Genomic DNA, 20268 nt, shown 5'->3' with positions numbered 1-20268 from the left:
GAACTTGGATCCTTTCTCTTGAAACAGCAGTTCTTTGGGGACCTGTTCTATAAGATTAGCTTGAAAATACAGTGCCAGGGACAAGCGGAGAGTCAGCCCACAGAAGTCTGTTGCATCCCTCGATATGACGGTTTGAAAATGTGGCCTTCCCCGTGGCATCGGGAACTACCTTCCCAAGGCTATTCTGACAGTTGCGGTCATGCTGACCTGGCTCTGGAGGGCATGTCTGCCCAGGGCAGAGGAGAATTCAGGCTCTGACTCTCCACGTCCTCTATTGCTCATGACAGATGGATTCTGCTGTAGGTATAGGCTCTTAGCAGCAGGGAAGGGCACTCTGAATCTGCTTCCCATCAAACATGACTCCAGAGCATAAGCTCAGGGCTCATGGATGGAGGCTGTTTGTCTAATATCCCAGTGAAAACTTCTTTGATCCCTTCAACAAGTTCTTATCTGCACAGTTGACCAGCTTTGCTTAGTGGGCAGAAGGGTGTTAAATGTGAAGAGCCAAGACACAATCCACCTAAAATAAATGCCTCAAAGAGAGCTAGTGGTGATGGCAGCCCCCATTTCCAGGCCTCTAGGGTGCTCAGTCCACCAGGAAGCACTGAGCAAGTCATCCATTAGTCTTCTAAAAACCTGGTGGCTGTCAGTTTCTTACAGGATTTTTATTCCAATCTGCTCTTGTTCCAAAACTGTCCTCCTAAAATTCTTAACTTCCCCCTTCTTTCTTTTGATCATATTTAAACACATCCGTACTGTGCACGATCAGGTTCTGCAATCTAGCTTAGGAAAGAAGACCCTAGAAGTGGGCTGAGTTGGGAATGTCTCCTCCTCTCTCTCTGAGATGGAAAATGATATTAGAGTCAAGGTCTGGGGCAAATGGCTTTGTCTCCAGCCAGGATTAAAGCATCTGCTGGCAAAGCATTCTCTTTTTTTTCCTCCTTCACACTCCTAGGATGCTAAACACCTTGAGGATCAGAAACTAAATGGTGCTGCCTCTTGGACGGAGATCACTGAGGGCGAATGAAACAACTGATTTAAAAGACTCAGACTCCTGCCAGGCCCTTCCGACCCCGTGTAACGAAGTCAGCAGGGAGTGCCACCTAACTGGATGGAGGACATTTAGCTCCTTTTACTTGCAGGATTTGTCCCGTTTGATCCCTCACAACATCCTTTTGACTATTTGGGAGAACTTCTCCCCATCTCTGTGCCCAAAACAATGGGCATTACCCTGTTCGTAATGTTTCTGTTTAATGTCCAGAAATACAGAATTCTCCAGGCCATAGAATGGATTTGCTCACATAATTCCAGGGCCCAGTCAGGGAAGAAATGGAAGTTGTTCCTTCAAAGACAAAGTTGTAAAGGAAGCACAGCTATTCCTTGTCATGTTCGTGCCATTTATTTTCTCCTTGATGCTCAAAGGAAAATTACATGCTGTGAATGTAAAATTAGTATTTAAATCTACTTAGAGAGTGTGCATTAGTGAATCTGAGTAGTTTTCTGTTTCTGGGATTTGTTTTGTGAATCCTTTAGGACAGGTGCCTTAGTTAGCTCGCCCTGTCAGCACGGACCACGTTGCCACTTGGAGTTAAGAGATTGGTTAGTAGTTGGCATTGACCCTTTAGATTTGGCTGCCAGTTGAATTTTATTTGGGGTTGAGCACTATTAAGAGAGAGCCATTCTGTTTCCCAAGACTTTCTGATTGTAATATTTTTAAAACTTTAAATTATAAATATTTCAAACAGGAATAGAAAGAATCAAATAATGGATCCCAATGTGGCCATCAGCACACTTCCACAATGCTCAATTCATGGCCAAACTTGTATTCCTCTACTTGCTTCCTTCCCTCCGATTGTTTTGGAACAAATCCCAGATACTGTGTCACTTTATCCACGGTTGTACTTTTTTATAAGAAGATTTTCAAATGAATTTTTTTAATGCCAACAAAAAAATAAAAATAAAAGCTTGAAAAAAAAGAAAGTGTCGCATCTCCCGTTGGGTGTCTTGGTTGTGTTTCTCCTTCCGAATATGTTGATATTCTCCTTGGTACCTTCTGCCTTTGCAGTGCAAGCCAGCAGTAAGCCGAAGCAGGTCTTCCAGTTTAAGTCTTACTGTTGAAAGTGCTTTAGAAAGCTTTGATTTCCTGAACACCTCTGATTTTGACGAGGAGGAGGAGGATGGTGATGAGGTTTGTAATGTTGGAGGAGGTGCTGACTCAGTATTTTCAGACACTGAGACTGAGAAAAATAGGTAAGTCTTGAAGTCAGCATCTGCTTCTATTTCTACTGTTATTGCTGGTACAGCAGTTCTTTATTGCTACCAGATAGGACCTGATACACATCTTCAGGAAGATAAAACTCTCTATCTGAATTGGTTTACAGATCCTTTTCACTGTCCTGTATAAAATGAAATTTTCTTTTTTATAAATGAAAGGGAAATTTTTGTACAACTATGTGTATGCTTATTAAGTATGGATGTGTGCATATCCATCTTGTAGGTTTCAGTGTGTACAGCTTGGGCCCAGTGTAATGAATTTCAAATTAACTCCACATACTATGTTTCTGGAGAACTCTTACTGGATGATCAGTCTTGACCTGGTTCTCCTTGATTTGCATCTTATTCCTAATTTCTTCATTTTGTTAGACCTTGCTTTTCCAATCCCTTATCTGTCTATTCCTTTTGGCTATTGGGTCTTTGCAGTTGATTAAGCTCATCAGTGCCTGTTTCAAAGCCAGGCTTAAAACCCACAGCACATATTTTCCTTAGAATGTAGAAAGGGATGACTAATAACTGATATCTGCCAGTGGATCTACAGGCCTCTGGGTGGAGAATGTGGCCTTCTCTAGGATGGAGATGAATCAGGGCAGTGGGAAGGGAGGATAAAGATGAAATATTATCACTTTCTTCCTGGGCTTTGTTGTACCAAACCACATGCTTAGAGCTAGAGCCTGGGGTCCATTCTGTAAGCACAGTGAACATAGCTCCATCAATTTGCTGAAAAAAAAAAAAATGCAAAAACATTTTCCCAAAGGAAAATGTGGATTTCCATCCATCTTTTCTTTTGACATGTTATATGCACAGGTTTTCAAATTACAACAAGCTATGACTGTTCAACCTTCACAGACCTCTCTGAGTGGTGTTACTATTTTGAAGTTGTGTTATTCCTGGAGGGTTTCTTCTGCCCAAATGAAACCAGGAAAAGAAAAAGGGAGAAATAGAATTTATCCCTTGAGCAAACTAGGAGTATAACAAAGAGAATTTAAGAAATGAATGTCATGTTTAAGTTATCTTTCTGCATTCTACACTGAGATTTTCTAACTTAATTGCATTTGTGAAATGCTTCTTAAATCAAACCTCTTCTTGTATACTTGTTAGCTGAAGCTATTACATAATAGATCAAGGTTTTTCTTAATATAAGCATTTTAAGAACAAAAATATCATAGCCTTTGTAAATTCTATAGAACATTCCTATTAAAGATGTCTAATTTGATCAGTCTTACTGTGTGTTATCAGATGTTTAGGGTAAATGTGTGTGTGTGTGTGTGTGTGTGTGTGTGTGTTTTAAATGTGGATTGACTACAAGCTGAATGTTTTCCCCTTGGAAACCCAGTGTGAATCAGAGTAAAGCATTCAATGCCTTTAAACTCTGGTGCATGATCTTTTTAAATTATGGAGACTAGGGCCCATGAAACTAGAACCCAAAAATCACCTAGCTGTGTGAACTAGGATGCTGTGGTTAACACTCTCTGCTGGCCATTCCTTCTGTGGGTGAAATGAGACTCTTCTCTCCCTCTCTCCCCCCTGCACAGATTCATTTTAAGAATAAAATTAGATAATAAATGCAACATACTTATTTTTAAATGTAAGTGCCCATCATGATACAACTTTAGATATTTCAGCAGTGTTTACACAAAGCTTGCAAGGCAGAAGAAAGTGATGCAAATGCCCCTTTTTGCAAACATCATGTTTCTTCCCAGTGGCTTTGCTTTCTCTTTTTCTTCAAGTGGCAGTTGATTCAAGGCCAGGAAAAAGCCTTGACTGATTATTTTAATGGTATTGCTCTTGGGAAACCACAAATACAGAGGACAGTTTTATCCCAGAAATTTGGCAAATCACCCCATCAACAGAGCACAAATATGCCCCCAAATGAGGTCACATTTCAGAAGACTTCTTGGTGAGACGACTGTATGAATAGTTCATTGTGCTTGACAAGCAAACAGAGAACTCTGGAAGCAATCTATTTGTAGGACCTTTTTAATATTAGGCAAATTGGTGACCAGGCTTAGTGATAAAGTAGTATTTGAAGGGTATCTCGATTTTTTGAGGTAGGAAATGCAAGACTTTTCAGTGGGTGCTGTGGGGGCCTGACACAAGCCATGTTGAGTTTTGACCTGTGGTCTCCATGCAGAAAGAAACAGCTAATGTTTCGCTCCCCTTCCTGCTTCAACAGTTACAGATCGGTTCACCCAGAAGCCAGGGGGCATCTCAGCGAAGCCCTGACTGAGGACACAGGAGTTGGGACTAGTGTGGCAGGAAGCCCTCTCCCGCTGACCACGGGGAATGAAAGCCTGGACCTTACCATCATCAGGCACCTCCAGTACTGCACCCAGCTCGTCCAGGTAGGACTGGAGACTGAACCAGGTTTCTAGAGCCCAGGTTGTTGATGCACCAAGAATGTGTGCTTCCTTTTTTTTCAGTTTTCCCAGGAAAAGGAGAATTCAGGAATGTGAGAATAATCATCTACGGCCAGACCCCCCTGAATGTGCCCTATCTCATCTGCTTTGATTTGAACTCAAAAACTAAATTGCATGGCCATCTTCCTTCAACCCTGGGTTTTTCATCTTAAAATCTAGATCTCCAGGGACTTCCCTGGTGGTCCTGTGGTTAAGACTATACACTTCTACTGCAGAGGGTGTGAATTCCATCCTGGACATGGAACTAAGATCCCACATGCCACATAGCATGGCCAAAAAAATAAAATAAATTTTTAGAAATTAAAAAAAAAGTCTAGATCTTCAGACCTTAACAGGTAGTAAGTGACATGTAGTGGGCTCTCACTTTCAAATTATTTGATAATAGGTGAGAGTAATGTGATTTTTTAATTTTAATTATTTGGTCACACTTCACAGCATATGGAATCTTAGTTCCCTGACCAGGGATGGAATGCATGCCCCCTGCAGTGGAAGCGAGGAGTGTTAACCACTGAACCACCAGGGAAGTCCTGTGATTTTAAAAAAAAAAGGAATTTGCATTCTGCCATCTACGAATGGACTTTGAAAGCCAGTATTACTGAACTTATGTTAACATAAACCCAACACATTAGTTAGTTTTCCATCACTTGGACAGCTAAAGGCAAAATGCTACAGAATATAACCACAGTTTCCCAGATTGCGAATAAGTACTAATTAGCAATGAGAAAGAATATTTTACAGATATTATCCTCACCAGTTCATTTTCATTCTGGGACACCCTGGGGCTCATTTTTCTTCTCATATCAGGCTGGTGTACCGCTTAAGATTTTGCCATAGTTGTTGCTGTTCAGTCACTCAGTCATGTCCAACTCTTTGCTACCCCATGGAGCACTCCAGGCTTCCCCATACTTCACTTCTCCCAAAGTTTGCTCAAACTCATGTCCATTGAATCAGTGATGCCATCTAACCAGCTCATCCTCTGTCACCCTCTTTTTTTCTTGCCCTCAGTCTTTCCCAGAATCAGGGTCTTTTCCAGTGAGTCAGCTGTTTGCATCAGGTGGCCAAAGTGTTAGAGCTTCAGTTTCAGCATCAGTTCTTCCAGTGAATATTCAGGGTTCATTTCCTTTAGGACTGACTGGTTTAATCTCCTTGCAGTCCAAGGGACTCTCAAGAGTCTTCTCCAACACCACAATTTGGAAGCATCAGTTCTTTGGTGCTCAGCCTTTTTCATGATCCCTCTCTCACATCCATACACCACTACTGGAAAAACCATAGCTTTGACTAGATGGACATTTGTTGGCAAAGTGATGTCTCTGCTTTTTAATATGCTGTCTAGGTTTGTCATAGCTTTTCTTCCAAGGAACAAGTGTCTTAATTTCATGGCTGCAGTCACCGTCTGCAGTGGAACAACTATTTTGACATTCTTTTGTTGCAGCGAGGGTTTTAGCTGTTGAACAAAGCACTTTCCCCCAAGCAGCTGCATGAATGCTTCCTCCTCTCCCAGAGGTTAGTCTTTTCCCAATCTTGTTCTTCTCTCACCTTGCCTCAGTGTGTGGGAATCAGGAACAGAAAGTGAAAGCAAATGTATAATGGTTGTAAGGGGCTGGGCCAGGCAGGAAGAGCACAAAAAGAGGAGAAATCATGCTTTTAAGAGCATGTGTTCAATTGGAAGCCTGAGGCAGGGTGGGGAGGAAGGACCCAGGAGGCTGGGAATGGGTTAACATTGCTTTTTCAATAACACACTCACGACGAGATGTAGAAGAATCTGCTTCTCCATGAATAGAGAGCCTCAAAGCCACCTCAGACACTCACATTCTGTGGGAAGCTGGTAGGCAGTCATGACTCTTGCACTAGGTTGGCCAGTACCCCAGTGGATCTCTTTTGTTGAGTGTTTAATTTACAGGCCAGGTACTGACAGCCAGTCTGGCAGACGGTGCACATTTTTTCTGACCAAAATGAACAAGGATTGTTGTTGACTTACAGCTATTCTCTGTTCACCAAGCATTGGAATGAGATGGTGTTCACAGCCCTTTGTCCTTGGTGAGCCTGAGACTCTGCTGAGCAAAGTCCCTGTTCACCTTTCAGACGTAAAGCCATTACTTCGTGAGACATGGGAGAATTCTGGTCCATGGAGGGACGGATGTGTTCGCTCAAAGACTAATTGGTGTGCAAGAGTCAGTGCAGTGTTTCTCTCTACAGTAAGGCCATGGTTGTAACAAATTCAACTCTTCTGTGGGGAACAACAATACTAGAAAAAACAAGAGGCAGTAGTCCCACCCAGTCCATTACTACCTGGTACATGGGACACTGCCCAACTCATGAATTGTTTAATAAAGCCAATTAGATCTTTAAAAAGACAAAAGAAAAACAAAAGAGATAGACATAAAGGTGTAGAATAAAGGAGATGTAGAATAAAGTAGAAATCAAGGTAGAAACCTGATTTCTAATTCACAAGATGGTTGGATGGCATCACTGATTCAAAGGACATGCGTTTGAGCAAGCTCTGGGAGATGGTGAAAGCCAGGGAAGCCTGGCATGTTGCAGTCCATGGGGGTGCATAGAGTCGGACATGGCTGAGCAACTGAACGACAACAACCTAAATCAGTAAGCTTGCTTATTCACTTGGTATATAATTGCAGAGATAAAAATGGGTATTCCATAAGAATTAACGTGAAGTCGCTCAGTCGTGTCCAACTCTTGGCGACCCCATGGACTGTGGCCTACCAGGCTCCTCTGTCCATGGGATTTTCCAGGCAATAGTACTGGAGTGGATTGCCATTTCCTTCTCCAAGGGATCTTTCCAACCCAGGGATCGACCTCGGGTCTCCTGCATGGTAGACAGACGCTTTACCGTCTGAGCTACCAGGGAAGTCCTCCATAAGAATTATAATAGCTATAATTATGTTTAAAATAGAGCAGTTCTTTTCTACTCAATATTTTTTTACATGAAAGGCATTTGTATATAATGGCTTGACTTTTGAATTTGAAAAATTCATTTTGCTTTAGAGCCCAGATGGTTGAGACCATACAGGATGATGGTACAGGTCTGCATCCTGCAGTCATGCCTGCCAAGTGAAGGGGACAGAGACACAGAAAGGACTAAAACCTTCAGACAGTGACTGATTTCTGTCCTTTCTCCTCTCAGGTCTCTCTTTCTTCTCATGACCTGCACACAAATGAAATCACTTGCCATTAATGTGCTCTTGGACAGGTTGCTTTACCTCTCTGTACCTCAGTTTCCTCATCAGTTAACTGGAAAATCAAAAGTACCCACTTCTGGGTAGCCACAGCTGGGTTGTTGTGCAAAATAACATGAGCTAATTCATGTATAAGGCCCAGACCAATGCCTGGTACATAGTAAGCACTCATTAATGAGATAAACTTTTGTTGTAATTATGATTATTATACAACATGCTCTTAATTTTCAGCTTGAAAACAATGATATGAATCCAGGTCATGAAAAATAACTGCACTCGTGAAACAAACCTTTTTTCTGCTTCCACACCAGTGGCAACCTAAATATACTCTTCAAGTTTCAAAGAGGTCTTGTGGATTGACAGTACGTACAGAAAGGCAACTTTATAATAATCTTGCAGCCCTACTACTGAAAAAACTCTAGAATTTGCCCAGGCATGAAAAAAGTTGAAAGTAACAAAAACATGTCTGATTTCATCAGATGTTGTAACCGGCCTGGAATAAGGAACACTACACTGGAACAGAAAGGTGTATGAGTTTAACATCCCTTCTTCATTCGGAAGGATGAGGCTGAGCTCTATTGACAACAATAATTGACCCAGTGGTTTTGTTTGTTTTACCAGCAAATTGTTCTTTCAAGCAAAACCCCATTTGTGGCCAGCAACCTCTTAGAGAAGCTTTCCAGGCAAATCCAGGTGATGGAGAAGCTCTCGGCCGTCAGCGATGAGAACATTGGAAACATCAGTTCTGTCATTGAAGGTGAGCCCCTGCGGTGACACCGCCAGGTTCTTACAAACAGTAGCACCACGAGCCTTCCACCCACCCCACCCCGCCCCAGTCCCCACCTGCATCTATTCATGGCTTTGTTAGGATGGCAGAGAAGCACTCTTGGGCTGTAGAATAGAGGAAGGTTGCCACATGAGTGTGGTCATAATTAACATCATGCTTCAGCTTTTGGAGTCAAAGCAGCAGATGCCTAGCTTTTTCTAGGGGGCCTCCACCTCCAGGAGGCAGACTCTAGTGTATACACAGAACCCCCTCCTCCTCTGCTGGTGTGGTTCCCCCTGGGGACAGGTGATCAGGATTGCCCCTGTGCAGTGGAGCTGGCCGAGACAACCTCCATAGCGGTTGATGGTCAAAGGCAAGATGCTCCCAAACCTACTGTGAAAGGCAGAAATACGAGGAGTCAAAGGCCTTCAAGAGAATCCCTGGTTCAGAGTTTTAAATAGAAAACTTGACACAGGAGAGATGCCTTTGAACTTGTGTGGTCTGGCTACAGGACTAGTTCCTAGAGACAAGGATTTGTGTCTTTTTTTCCCCATCAGGTAGTGGAAAGAGTGGGAAACCAGGATCTTCTGGATTATCTCCAACTAAGCTTGAAATTCCCTGTAGGTTCTTTCTATACGTTTCTGCCTCCTGCTTCTGGTCCTCCCAGGAGCAGGTGACCTTGACAGATCTCTGAGATGTGAAAAGCGGCAGGACATTCAGGCTCCTGTCCGCTCCTCCTCCAGCCCCTTGGCTTGATCAGAGCCTCTGGAGTGAAACGCTGGCTGTGGCACATGGCTCTTCAATCATTTCAGTCGGAGAGCCACCTGGGAAGGGTGCAGAACTCCTTTAGTCACCCTCTGCTCTGTCCCCCCACTGCAGAAAATCTCCTGGGGTTTGATTCTCTGATCCTGTACAATTTTATTTGCTAAATTACAGGAGATGAGGGGATTATACTTTCTCCCAAGGGTAGACCTGCTGTTTTCTATCACAGAAAGCAAACAGTTTGCTTTTGCCTCATTTTCTTTAGTGCCCAGGCTGGATGAGCTCCTCATCTCCACTTCTTTGCCCTCAGGACCACCTGCCAACAACAGGGGAATCCTGTAGTTCTGCTTAAAAACTGGTCTTAAAAAAAAAAAAGAAAGGGCCATGGTGATGCCTGCCCCACCCCACCCAGGTCCATCTCTGCATCTGCATCTGTTTCACTGAGTCGTGGGATGGGGGGTTGCTCTTCTATTCCAGCCATACCGGAATTTCACAAAAAGCTGTCTTTGCTGTCCTTCTGGACCAAATGCTGCACCCCGATTGGGGTCTACCACAGCTCCGCGGACAGAGTGATTAAGCAGCTAGAGGCCAGCTTTGCCAGAACCGTCAACAGAGACTACCCCGGGCTTGCAGACCCAGGTACAGGGCAACGGAATGAGAGAAATATTTCCGTCTTTTGGGTTGAGAGTAGTAAGCGCTGGTGCAGTCCCCTCAACACTCCCCGCCGCAGCTAGCCCAGAAGAGAGGCTTCCCCTCCAGAGAAAACATCATCTACTCAGAAAACGCAAAGAAAGGAAAGACAGGGAACATGTTTTCATTCCAAATATCAGCAGTGACTTTGAAAAGGACCGTATGTCTGTACTACTATTGACAAATGTATCCTTTTCTCATTAAAAAGTCACCAATACAGGAGTGTCAAATGGTATAACCACTTGGGAAAAACTGCTCTACAGTTTGTATAGAAACTGAATATGTATACTCCTATCCTATGATCCAGCAATTCCACTCCTAAATATGTCAAAAGAAATACGAGCTTATCCTCATTTTTTAAGAGGACATGTATAAGAAGGTTCAAAGCAGCCTTATTCATAGGAACCAAAAATGGAAACAATTTAAATGCCCATCAATAGGAGAAGGAATAAATGGTAATATTACACAGCAGTTTTCAAAAAGGCTCAATTTACTGCTGCAAGCAATAATTTGGATGAACCTCACATAATTTTTGAACAAAAGGAGCTAGATTCAAAAAGTACATACTATATAGTTTTATTTATATGAAGTTCAAAAACAGATAAAGCCAATGTACTGATAGAAGTTTGACTATTATTGATAGTTGATAGAAGTTTGATTCCCTATGGTTGGAGCATACTGGGAGGGGGCACAGGAGAACGTAATGGCATCCCAGTGATCTCTTGATCCAAATGATAGTTACATGGGTATATAGATATGCTGTACACTGAACTCCCTTTACAGACTTCACTCCTTCGTGTACCTCAATAGAAAGACGAATGAGAGATGAATGAATGATTGATTGTGTTTCTTAAAAACTGCTTCGTATCTGCCCCTTCCAAATAGTGTTTCACACCCTGGTGTCCCAAATCCTGGACCGAGCTGAGCCCCTGCTTCCCGCCAGCCTGTCCTCCGAAGTCATCACTGTTTTCCAGTATTACAGTTACTTTACGAGCCACGGCGTGAGTGACCTGGAGAGTTACCTGAACCAGCTGGCCAAGCAAGGTAGGACGTGTTCTTTGCTCACACTGTGGGGGGCTCAATCTGGGATAATTTTGGTCTCTTCAATCATAGTTTTTTAGTGATGATAGCTTTTTCTTCCCCCAAGTCAACAGCTGGGCTAAGATTTGTGTTTTAGATAGCTCCTGGACGTTTTTAACATGAGTGAGCCCTTTGACAATGAAACAGGGGTTTGCTGAGCATACCCTTTTCGCTCAACAGGGGTGTACCATTAACAGGAAGCTGATAAATGATTTAAGACCCTGCTAAAGTTTTTGTCTATCATTAATGTATTTGCCATTTGTAGGACTGAGCCTACAGGCAATGTTATTTTATAGTGCCTTTTTGGTGGCGCTTTCATAATACTAAGCAGAAGTGAGGTTCCAAAGAAGCCAATGGGGTGACATGTTGGGAACAGAAAGGAGGGAGAGACGAAAAAACAAATCTAAGGCTTCATCTTCAGGGATTGAAGAAAACACAGCAACACAGGGAGGAGCAGTGAAGCTTGCCATAGCCTTCTCGTGTGGCACTCCGGTTATGAGGAAGGGAACCAGCTTCTGCCCTGAGTGAAAGCCTCTCCAGGAGTGGAGCCAGGCTGTGAGGGGCTGGTTTCTGGTTCCCAAGTTTGTGCTGTTTCTCCACCCACGCTTGACGATGGGCGGCAGGAGGGTGAGGCGAGAGGAACCAGGTGTGTTCTTGGGAGTAGGTAGGTTGGCAAAGTGCCAGTGGCGGAAATGCTTCTGACCCTGACCCGGGTTCGGGCTCAGTCCTTCTCTTTAAACCCCGAGACACCATGTTCAGCACAGTAATTGGCATCACAGGAAGAAGAAAATCTTCCTCCGCCATCACTAATCAGAAACATCGCCTTTCTCATATGCTAATTTTTCATATATTCTTGGGTCTTTTATTAAGTACATCCCTGAACCTTACTTGTATCTGTAATAAGCATGCTACTTTACCAACAGAAAGTGACTTCTGTTTTCTTCTGTCTCTCCAGTTTCGGTGGTTCAGACTCTGCAGTCACTGAGAGACGAGAAACTGCTCCAGGCCATGAGTGACCTTGCCCCCGGCAGCTTCCCGGCCCCGCAGGAGGAAGTGCTCAGGACGCTGGCTCTGCTCCTGACCGGGGAGGACAGTGGAGCTAGTGAGGCGGTGACGCTTTACCTGACAGCTGCCTCCAGAAGCGAGCATTTCAGGGAAAAGGTAGGGCATGAAATGATGGACGGCAAGGCAGAAGCTTGTTTAAGTTTATGCCATTTACTGTTAATATTGTGTCATCTCTTCCTTTGTAAAAATAATTTTCTTTCCCCTGTTTTTTAAAATTTAAAAAAAAAAAAAGCTGTGTGGCACATGGGCCTTCTCTAGTTGCAGCGCAGCAGACTCCTCTAGTTGTGGAGTACTGGCTCTGAGAGCGCTCAGGCTCGATCGTTGCAGCTCAGGGGCTTCTCTGGTTGCCCTGCTGCATGTGGGATCTTAGTTCCCCAAGCAGGGATTGAACCAACATCCCTGCATTGGAAGGCAGATTCTTAACCCCTGGACCACCAGGGAAGTCCCTTTTCCTCTTATTACTGATATACACTCTGTAAAATTATTTAAACTATAAAAATATACTGAAAATAGTTAAGGTCCTGTAAGTCCCAGAGAAAACTGTTCATTACTTAGTGCACATTCCTTCAGATCTTTTCTATGTATATGCTAACATATATAATTATTTTTTCTTAAATGAGATCACACTATCTTGTTGCACAAATGATTTTTCAAATGTAATGTATCATGGTTATTTTCTTTCCATGTCAGGACATATTGATCTACTTTATTCTATTTATACATTAGTGGCATCTCAGTATATAAATAACCTGTTATTTTTGTATTGCATATTGATAAGCATTTGTGTAGTTTCCAACTCTGAAAAATATGATGAACGTACATATGTGTGTTCACACACACATATGTTTTATGAATAGTTTGCAGTTATGTCATCGAACTATTGGGTCAAAGTGCTAGAATACTTTTTACTTTAAAAGCCATCCCTCCTGTTGCTAGGGAGGAGACAGTTTACCTCTCTTGGCTTCAATTCAACAGTCATCCAAGTGTAATAAGCATATGCAGTTCAAGTACTTTGGGGCCTAGTACAAGCAGGCCCTTTACAACCTGAGAGCCCTTTACAACCTGAACAGTCATTCTAAAACCCACATCCCATCGACTTTCAGATCAGTTAAAGAAAATAAAAGTTGGCCCTTCTTGTCCTTGGGATGGGTCTGCTGTTGAACTCGGAGAAGAGTTTGCTGAAACTTTCTAAGGCATTATCTAATTATCTAAGTTAGTGTGTGGTGGGATGTACTCCTGGGAAGATATTCCATTCTAATACATTTTGGCCCAAGAACATGGACTTCATATTGTTCTTTCCTACAAAGCTCCAGTCTTTTAGGAGAGTTTGCTCAAAATGCTCTTCTGTGGGCCAAATACCCTCACCCACACTGAAAGAGCAAGACATAAGAGACCATGTATTTTGCAATGCCAGTCATAGAATAGAAGGCATGAATGAACTGGATAAAAAGATCAAGCTCTTTTAATCAACATGAATTTTAATGGATTTTTTTTTCCCCCTCTGAGGGTAGTGCAAAATGTCTCATTTTACCTGTAGCTTATCTCAAGGAGTAAAAATGATATATACGTCTGAAAAAAAAAAGTGAAAGTTAGTCACACAGTCTTGTCTGACTCTTTGTGATCCCATGAACTGTAGGCAGCCTGGCTCCTTTGTCCATGGAATTCTCCAGGCAAGAATACTGGAGTGGGTTGCCATTCCTTTCTCTAGGAGATCTTCCCAACCCAGGGATTGAACCTGGGTCTCCTGCATTGCAAGCAGATTCTTTACCAACTGAGCCCCTAGGGAAGCCTGAAAGTACAAACAAATCAAAATGTCTTCATGGCGTCCTTCCTTCTCTTTCAGGCCCTGCTCTATTACTGTGAAGCCCTAACAAAGACTGACCTCCGGCTCCAGAAGGCAGCTTGCCTGGCCCTGAAAAGCCTGAAGGTAAGGCCCAGCCTTGGAGCCCCTGGCAGGTCAGCTTTGAGCTGACTTTGGCTTTGATACTAAGCCAGGTGCATAGACAGCTTTCTTTCCGTATTTGGAAGTACCTGCTTTAACAGTCTTTCTCCTCTCCTTTACCCTGTATATTAGTTGGGAAGTCCTTTTTGTCTTCAAATAGTACCTAAATGTGACTTGGTTTTGTTAAAGTCAATACTTTTTGGAAAACAGTTCCCTTTTTTGGTAGCTCACAGGAATCAATTCGCCTCAGGGCCACTATTAGAAAAGTGTCTCTCGTGCCAAAAAAGAGATGATGTGCTGATTTCATCAAGTTTTCTTGTGTACAGAAATACGGCAGAGATAAATAAAATTGGTGAAGAAGTACTAAAATCCAATGTGCCAATAAACTTTCAAATCCTTCCCTGGAAACTCTTTTACTAAGCAGCTTGTCCATCTTCATTGTGTCAGAGGGCTGAGAATTGCCAGTGTTTTAAGGAGCTTGCCTTTTAGTAGTCAAGATTTAATGTCTGACTGACCTTAATCATGAACTATAAGATTAATCATCCTTGAGAACAGAATGAAAATGCCACACCTTGAGGTCTGCTAAAATCTTGGATGTGTGCGGGGACCTGCAGACCTAATGGGACATGAAGAAAGGGATTAACACCTCAAAGGAAAAAGTTAATGACCTGTGAAGAAAAACACTTCTGGGAAAATTTGCCTTCCTTGTTACTTGGAAGGAACAAAAATTACCTTGAGGTGGCCAGGCCCACAGTGGTTGCTGTGCGTTTGGGTGCTGAACTGTTAGTGACAGGTCAACGATGATGGCTGCGACCAGAGTTAATGTAAAGAAAGACAGAAGGATACGTGATCGGCACCAGTTTTTGTGGATTTGCATGCTGTGAAGGTTTAAAAGCTACAGTTTTAAACTCCAGCGTGTCCACAGTCTGGGAGCAGCAATTCCTCCCCACTACTTTAATCCCATGGATGGAGGAGCCTGGTGGGCTGCAGTCCATGGGGTCGCTAAGAGTCAGACACGACTGAGCGACTTCCCTTTCACTTTTCACTTTCATGCACTGAAGCAGGAAATGGCAGCCCACTCCAGTGTTCTTGCCTGGAGAATCCCAGGGACAGGGGAGCCGGGTGGGCTGCCGTCTATGGGGTCGCACAGAGTTGGACACGACTGAAGCGACTTAGCAGCAGCAGCAGCACTCTTTCCTCCTCAAGCAAAGACCTCTTTCTAAACCACCCCCAGCCCCACAGCTCTTGAAAGGGGCTCCAAATAGCATGATGTAAAAAACACAGCACAGACCCAACCAGTCAACTCTCGTTAACGTGTCAAGAGAAAAAAAATATTTTTTAGATGAATGGCAGCCAACAGACATCGGCGTGTCTCTTTGCTAGCACCACACGGGGACAAGCTGAGGAGCCAAGGCTTCAGATGCAGTTGTAGTCCCCCATCTGTCTCACCGGGCCACACGAACCCAAAGAAACACCCGTGCTTGCTTCTGTCTGTCGTCTTCCGGTGCCCACACCACCACTGCCACTCCGTAAGGCTCACTTTCCTCCAAGAAAGAAAACCTTATAATGTGTTATTTGTTATCAACTCTTCAAAATCACTGGAAGAGCATTTTATTCACAGCTGCTGCTGCTGCTGCTAAGTCGCTTCAGTCGTGTCCGACTCTGTGCGACCCCATAGATGGCAGCCCGCCAGGCTCCCCTGTCCCTGGGATTCTCCAGGCAAGAACACTGGAGTGGGTTGCCATTTCCTTCTCCAATGCATGAAAGTGAAAAGTGAAAGTGAAGTCACTCAGTCGCGTCCGACTCTTAGCGACCCCATGGACTGCAGCCTACCAGGCTCCTCCATCCATGGGATTTTCCAGGCAAGAGTACTGGAGTGGGGTGCCACTGCCTTCTCCTTATTCACAGCAGGCCCTTTTTTATTTACGGCCTTCAACACTGGCGCTCATGGGCACTCTGGTGGGCTCTCTTCTCCTTCCGTGTGTCCTCCCTGCCATGGTCATGCCTATGCTAACAATTCCCCATGTTTCCAGTCCATGTCATCCCTTCCATCTCTGATCTAGCTTGCTCTGAGGTATCTTCCCTAGGAAGTCTCAGACTCCACCCATCTCACCCCTACTTCTTGTCTCTGGTGTACGAGTAGATTGTTCAACTTCTTTGCAGGAGCTCAGGCCAGAAACCTAGGAGCCATCAGTGACCTGCCCTTGCCCTCAGCCTCCACCTCCAGCCAGCCTCCTCATCCTGCACATCCCACTTCCTTGGTAGCGGGAATCTGTCTCCTCTTCATCCGCATTCTATTCACATGTTCCAGCAGCGTTCCTACCAGTCTCTCTGCCTTCCTGTAGTTCATCCTCTCCTCTGTAGTTAGAAAGCTCAGAATTAAAAAACAAGTCCTATTTAAACCTCTTACATGACTTTTCATGATCTTAGAATGACATCCAAAACTGTTAATATGGCTTATAAGCCTCCCCTTGATTTGGGCCCTATATTTCCTTCTCCACACCCCCAAACACTACGTACACAGACACACACACACACACACCTCTTTACCACATGCCCAAACTTGACCAACTCCTCTAAGCCACACTTGCCCCAGGAAGACTTCCCTGATCAGACCACTCTGCATCTCCAGTCATGTTTGGCCCCAGCACCCTGACTCAGCCTGTCACCCATCATAATAATTAGTTTACTTATTTCACCGTCTGTTTTTCCACCGGACTGTAAACTCTTAAGGGTCAGGACCATGTCATGTTCATGGCTGAGTCTCCCAGGGCCTGTGAACCGCCTGGTTCACAGAGTGCTCAGTAAATGTTTGTGGAAGAAACAAATAGACGAATTCCCATCCTTGACCTTTACTCGTCTCTATTTTAATATATAAACTAAAATTAGGAATTCTTAAATTAGAGCTGTTTTGGAAGGAATGAGATACAGCAAAAAGAATAGGAGAAGTGGATTCTATTCTGGAAAAGCAGGCTGGTCATTTCCTTCTCTCGGCCTGGAGTCCCCTGTGAAATGAGGAACTTCCTTGGTCATCAGAGTTCCCACAAGTGCACATCCTGAGCTCCATCCAGGAGGTTCTAATCTGATGTGTCTGAGTAGCATCAGGAATCTGTACGTTTATAAGAGCTCCCAGAGTGATCCTGATACTCAACTGGGTTTGGGAAGACCTGGGTGGTTTTTAAAGTCCCCACCAGCTGTGAAAATGCTAAGTCTCATATAGTCCCACACCTAAATGTCAGAACACTGTTTTAATCTTTTCTCCTTGTAGGCTACTGAAAGCATTAAAATGCTCGTGACATTGTGTCAGTCTGATACTGAAGAAATCAGAAATGTGGCCTCAGAAACTCTCTTATCTCTTGGTGAGTTTTTTTGTTTTTGTTTTTTTGTAACATGATGTTTATTTCTGACACTCACAAAGGTAATGGTAAGAAGTTTCATGTGCCTTGTTTGAGCAGGTTTTCTCCTATAGGCTATCTGCTCAACCACTTACACACACACACACACACACACACACACACACACACAGTGTGAGGGACTGATCAGTTAATACCAACTGGTATTAATTTATTATTCTGAGTGATGAATAAAAATGTTTAGTTCAAACTGGTATTTACTTTTGGTGTTCCGTATCCAGGAGAAGATGGGCGGCTGGCATATGAACAGTTGGACAAATTTCCTCGAGATTGTGTAAAAGTTGGAGGTCGTCTTGCAAGTGAAGTTGCCACGGCCTTTTAATTACAAGCTGACTCTGCCTAACAGCTGTCTTAATAAATGGCCCTGTTAATCAAGATGGTGCTGTGACTTAGCTGGAAGCTGTTGAAGTTGTCTGAAAATTTAAAGTGTTTTAGAAGGAATCCAAAGTCCAGTTTCACAGTGCTTATCTACTTTTCCTTTGGCCAATAGAATAGGGCTATGTATATTTCAGTAGATTACATCATTGACTGCCGCTGACAAAACTTAGTAGAAGAGTCTGTCTTATCTAGTACGTATGGAATTTTAAAACAGCCATCTTTGTACTTTTTTGGAAGTTCTTCTATAAGCTTGAAATAGTCACACGATACTTTGATAAATATCCTATGCCTTGCAGTTTTTCCTCTGTTGTGTTCTCAGGGTTGAGTGGCCCCTTTAGGTACCTAATTTTACCTTAAATGCGAAGCAAAAAAAATAAAAGGATTTCTTCAAATACAAGTTTGCCTGCAGAACCTGGTAAAAGAACACATTATAAGATTTTTTATTTTCATTTTTTCAAGCCGCCACAATTTCTTTTGTTTCTCTATTGTGAAAAATCCAAAGGCATGTTTCCAGTATGTAAAACAAAGATGGATTTAAAAAAAAAAAAAAGATGGGTAGATCACTAAAAATTACCTTATTAAGATTATACCATACTCATTTTTAAGAAGATACTCAAAACCTAAGCTTTTTTTTTAATAAGAGACATTTTTAAAATGATACTTTTTATAATAGAAGTATTTAGCTGCTAAGGCAGATCAAAACCAGAAGTTTTCAGAAAGTTATGATGCTCCTTGAAGAAGAAGAACATAGAAGTTGGAGGAATCCTAATGGGGTGAAAGGGGCTTCCCTGGAGGCTTATGGTCAAGAATGTGCCTATCAAGGCAGGAGATGCATGTTCATCCCTGGGTTGGGAAGATCCCCTGGAGAAGGAAATGGCAACCCATTCTACTATTCTTGCCTAGGAAACCCCATGGTCAGAGGAGCCTTGCAGGCTACAGTCCATGGGGTCGAAGAGTCAGACACGACTTGGTGACTAAATGACAACAGTGAGGTGAAAACAGAGGATCAATAACAGTGGTCTTTGCTTTTATAGAAAGTACTATAAGGTAAGGAAGAAGAATGCCCTGAATGGTTACTGCCCTAGAGAAATCATTCATCACTGGATAAGAACCCTTGGCCAAATAGTCAAAACAGCTCCTGTCATTGCTTTCATATCAGGGTAGTAAGTCCTTTAAATAAAATACAAGTCCGTTTAGTAGCTCTTATTAAATAACTTTTCTTCCTCTTAAGAGTATATAAGGTGGGATATGCCAAGATATCAAAATAATGTGTGAGTGTAATTTAAACTATGGAATATCTACTATTTTCTGAATGTGCTTGTATAATCATTTAGATGTTATTTGAAATATTTACATTTTAGCAAGACCTTTAAAAACAATTCTTATTTCGTTTAAAGTGTAAATTGTTTATCAGGCTTCCTGGTAGATAAGTTCTTTCAACTGTGAAGTTATAATGTATATATAAATTTGTAAATTTATAAATATTATATATATATGCATATCTTCCCTTTTAAAGGTACATTGTACAGCCTACAGTTAGTATGTATAGTCTGTAGTCCCTGTCAAATGGTTGAAGTGATTTTTTTTAAATAGTCAAATCACAAATGTCACAGAATTGTTTTGTTGTTTGGGTTTTTTATTTTTTTGAGTATTGCATGAATAATTCTATACTTTTTGTATTCACTTCTGCATTTTGTTTTTGGTTGAAAGGGGTGCTTTTAGTTTTGTGGCATTTCCATTCGTCACTCTTTCAATCATGTAAGTTAAAAATAAAAATTATTTTTGAATTACTAGTTTCGTGTTCAGAGTCTGCAGTATTTTTTCACATGTTCTTGTTGAATTGGTATTTACACAACCCACTACACTTGATTCTCAACTTGAATTTATTCTTATCTTGAAATTCCTTCATCCATACATGAGAATGACATTTACTTCTCAGATTTGTTGTAATGCTAATTGGAGGAAAAACAGAGCTACATTTTATCTGATTCTTTCATCTGGAACACATTCCTGTCCCGCCCCATTTTGTCTAAGTTGCTATTGGTGTATTTTAAATTTATGTATTTATTTTTTGGCTGTGCTGGTCTCGTTGGTGCGAGACATAAAAATTCCTGCCCTCACAGGGCTCATATCCTAGAAAAAGAAGACAATAAGACAGAGAAAAGGAGGGAACTCCCTGGCTGCCCAGTGGTTAGCACTCCGCCTCTCCACTGCCCAGAGCCCAGAACTAAGATCCCACAAGCTTTGCATTGTGGCCAAAAAAAAAAAGACGGAGAAAAGGAAT

The 20268-nt window shown here is 42.6% G+C and overlaps 1 protein-coding gene across 9 annotated transcripts in view; it reads left to right on the top strand.

The window, feature by feature from the left end:
- The window catches only part of RIPOR2 (RHO family interacting cell polarization regulator 2), a 214405-nt gene extending 194628 nt beyond the window's left edge, over positions 1-19777 (top strand). For 5 of the 9 annotated variants that reach the window (XM_006051188.4, XM_025266477.3, XM_025266481.3 and 2 more), the window contains 9 exons: positions 2066-2250; positions 4451-4619; positions 8510-8645; positions 9894-10055; positions 10992-11150; positions 12142-12347; positions 14095-14178; positions 17462-17552; positions 17828-19777. In XM_006051188.4, coding sequence (XP_006051250.1) covers positions 2066-2250; positions 4451-4619; positions 8510-8645; positions 9894-10055; positions 10992-11150; positions 12142-12347; positions 14095-14178; positions 17462-17552; positions 17828-17928 — 1293 coding nt within the window. In that variant the 3' untranslated portion in view covers positions 17929-19777. Of the gene's footprint in view, positions 1-955; positions 1265-2065; positions 2251-4450; positions 4620-8119; positions 8234-8509; positions 8646-9893; positions 10056-10991; positions 11151-12141; positions 12348-14094; positions 14179-17461; positions 17553-17827 lie in introns of those variants that run through there. The other 4 variants (XM_044927953.2, XM_044927957.2, XR_003103949.3 and 1 more) reach the window with 4 other exon arrangements.
- The last annotated feature ends 491 nt before the right edge of the window (positions 19778-20268 follow it).

The sequence above is a fragment of the Bubalus bubalis genome, chromosome 2 (assembly GCF_019923935.1).
Source record: "Bubalus bubalis isolate 160015118507 breed Murrah chromosome 2, NDDB_SH_1, whole genome shotgun sequence".
In the NCBI taxonomy this organism is placed as follows: Eukaryota; Metazoa; Chordata; class Mammalia; order Artiodactyla; family Bovidae; genus Bubalus; species Bubalus bubalis.
The sequence above is the reverse complement of the archived record's forward strand: the minus strand, read 5'-3'. Positions and strand labels throughout refer to the sequence as shown.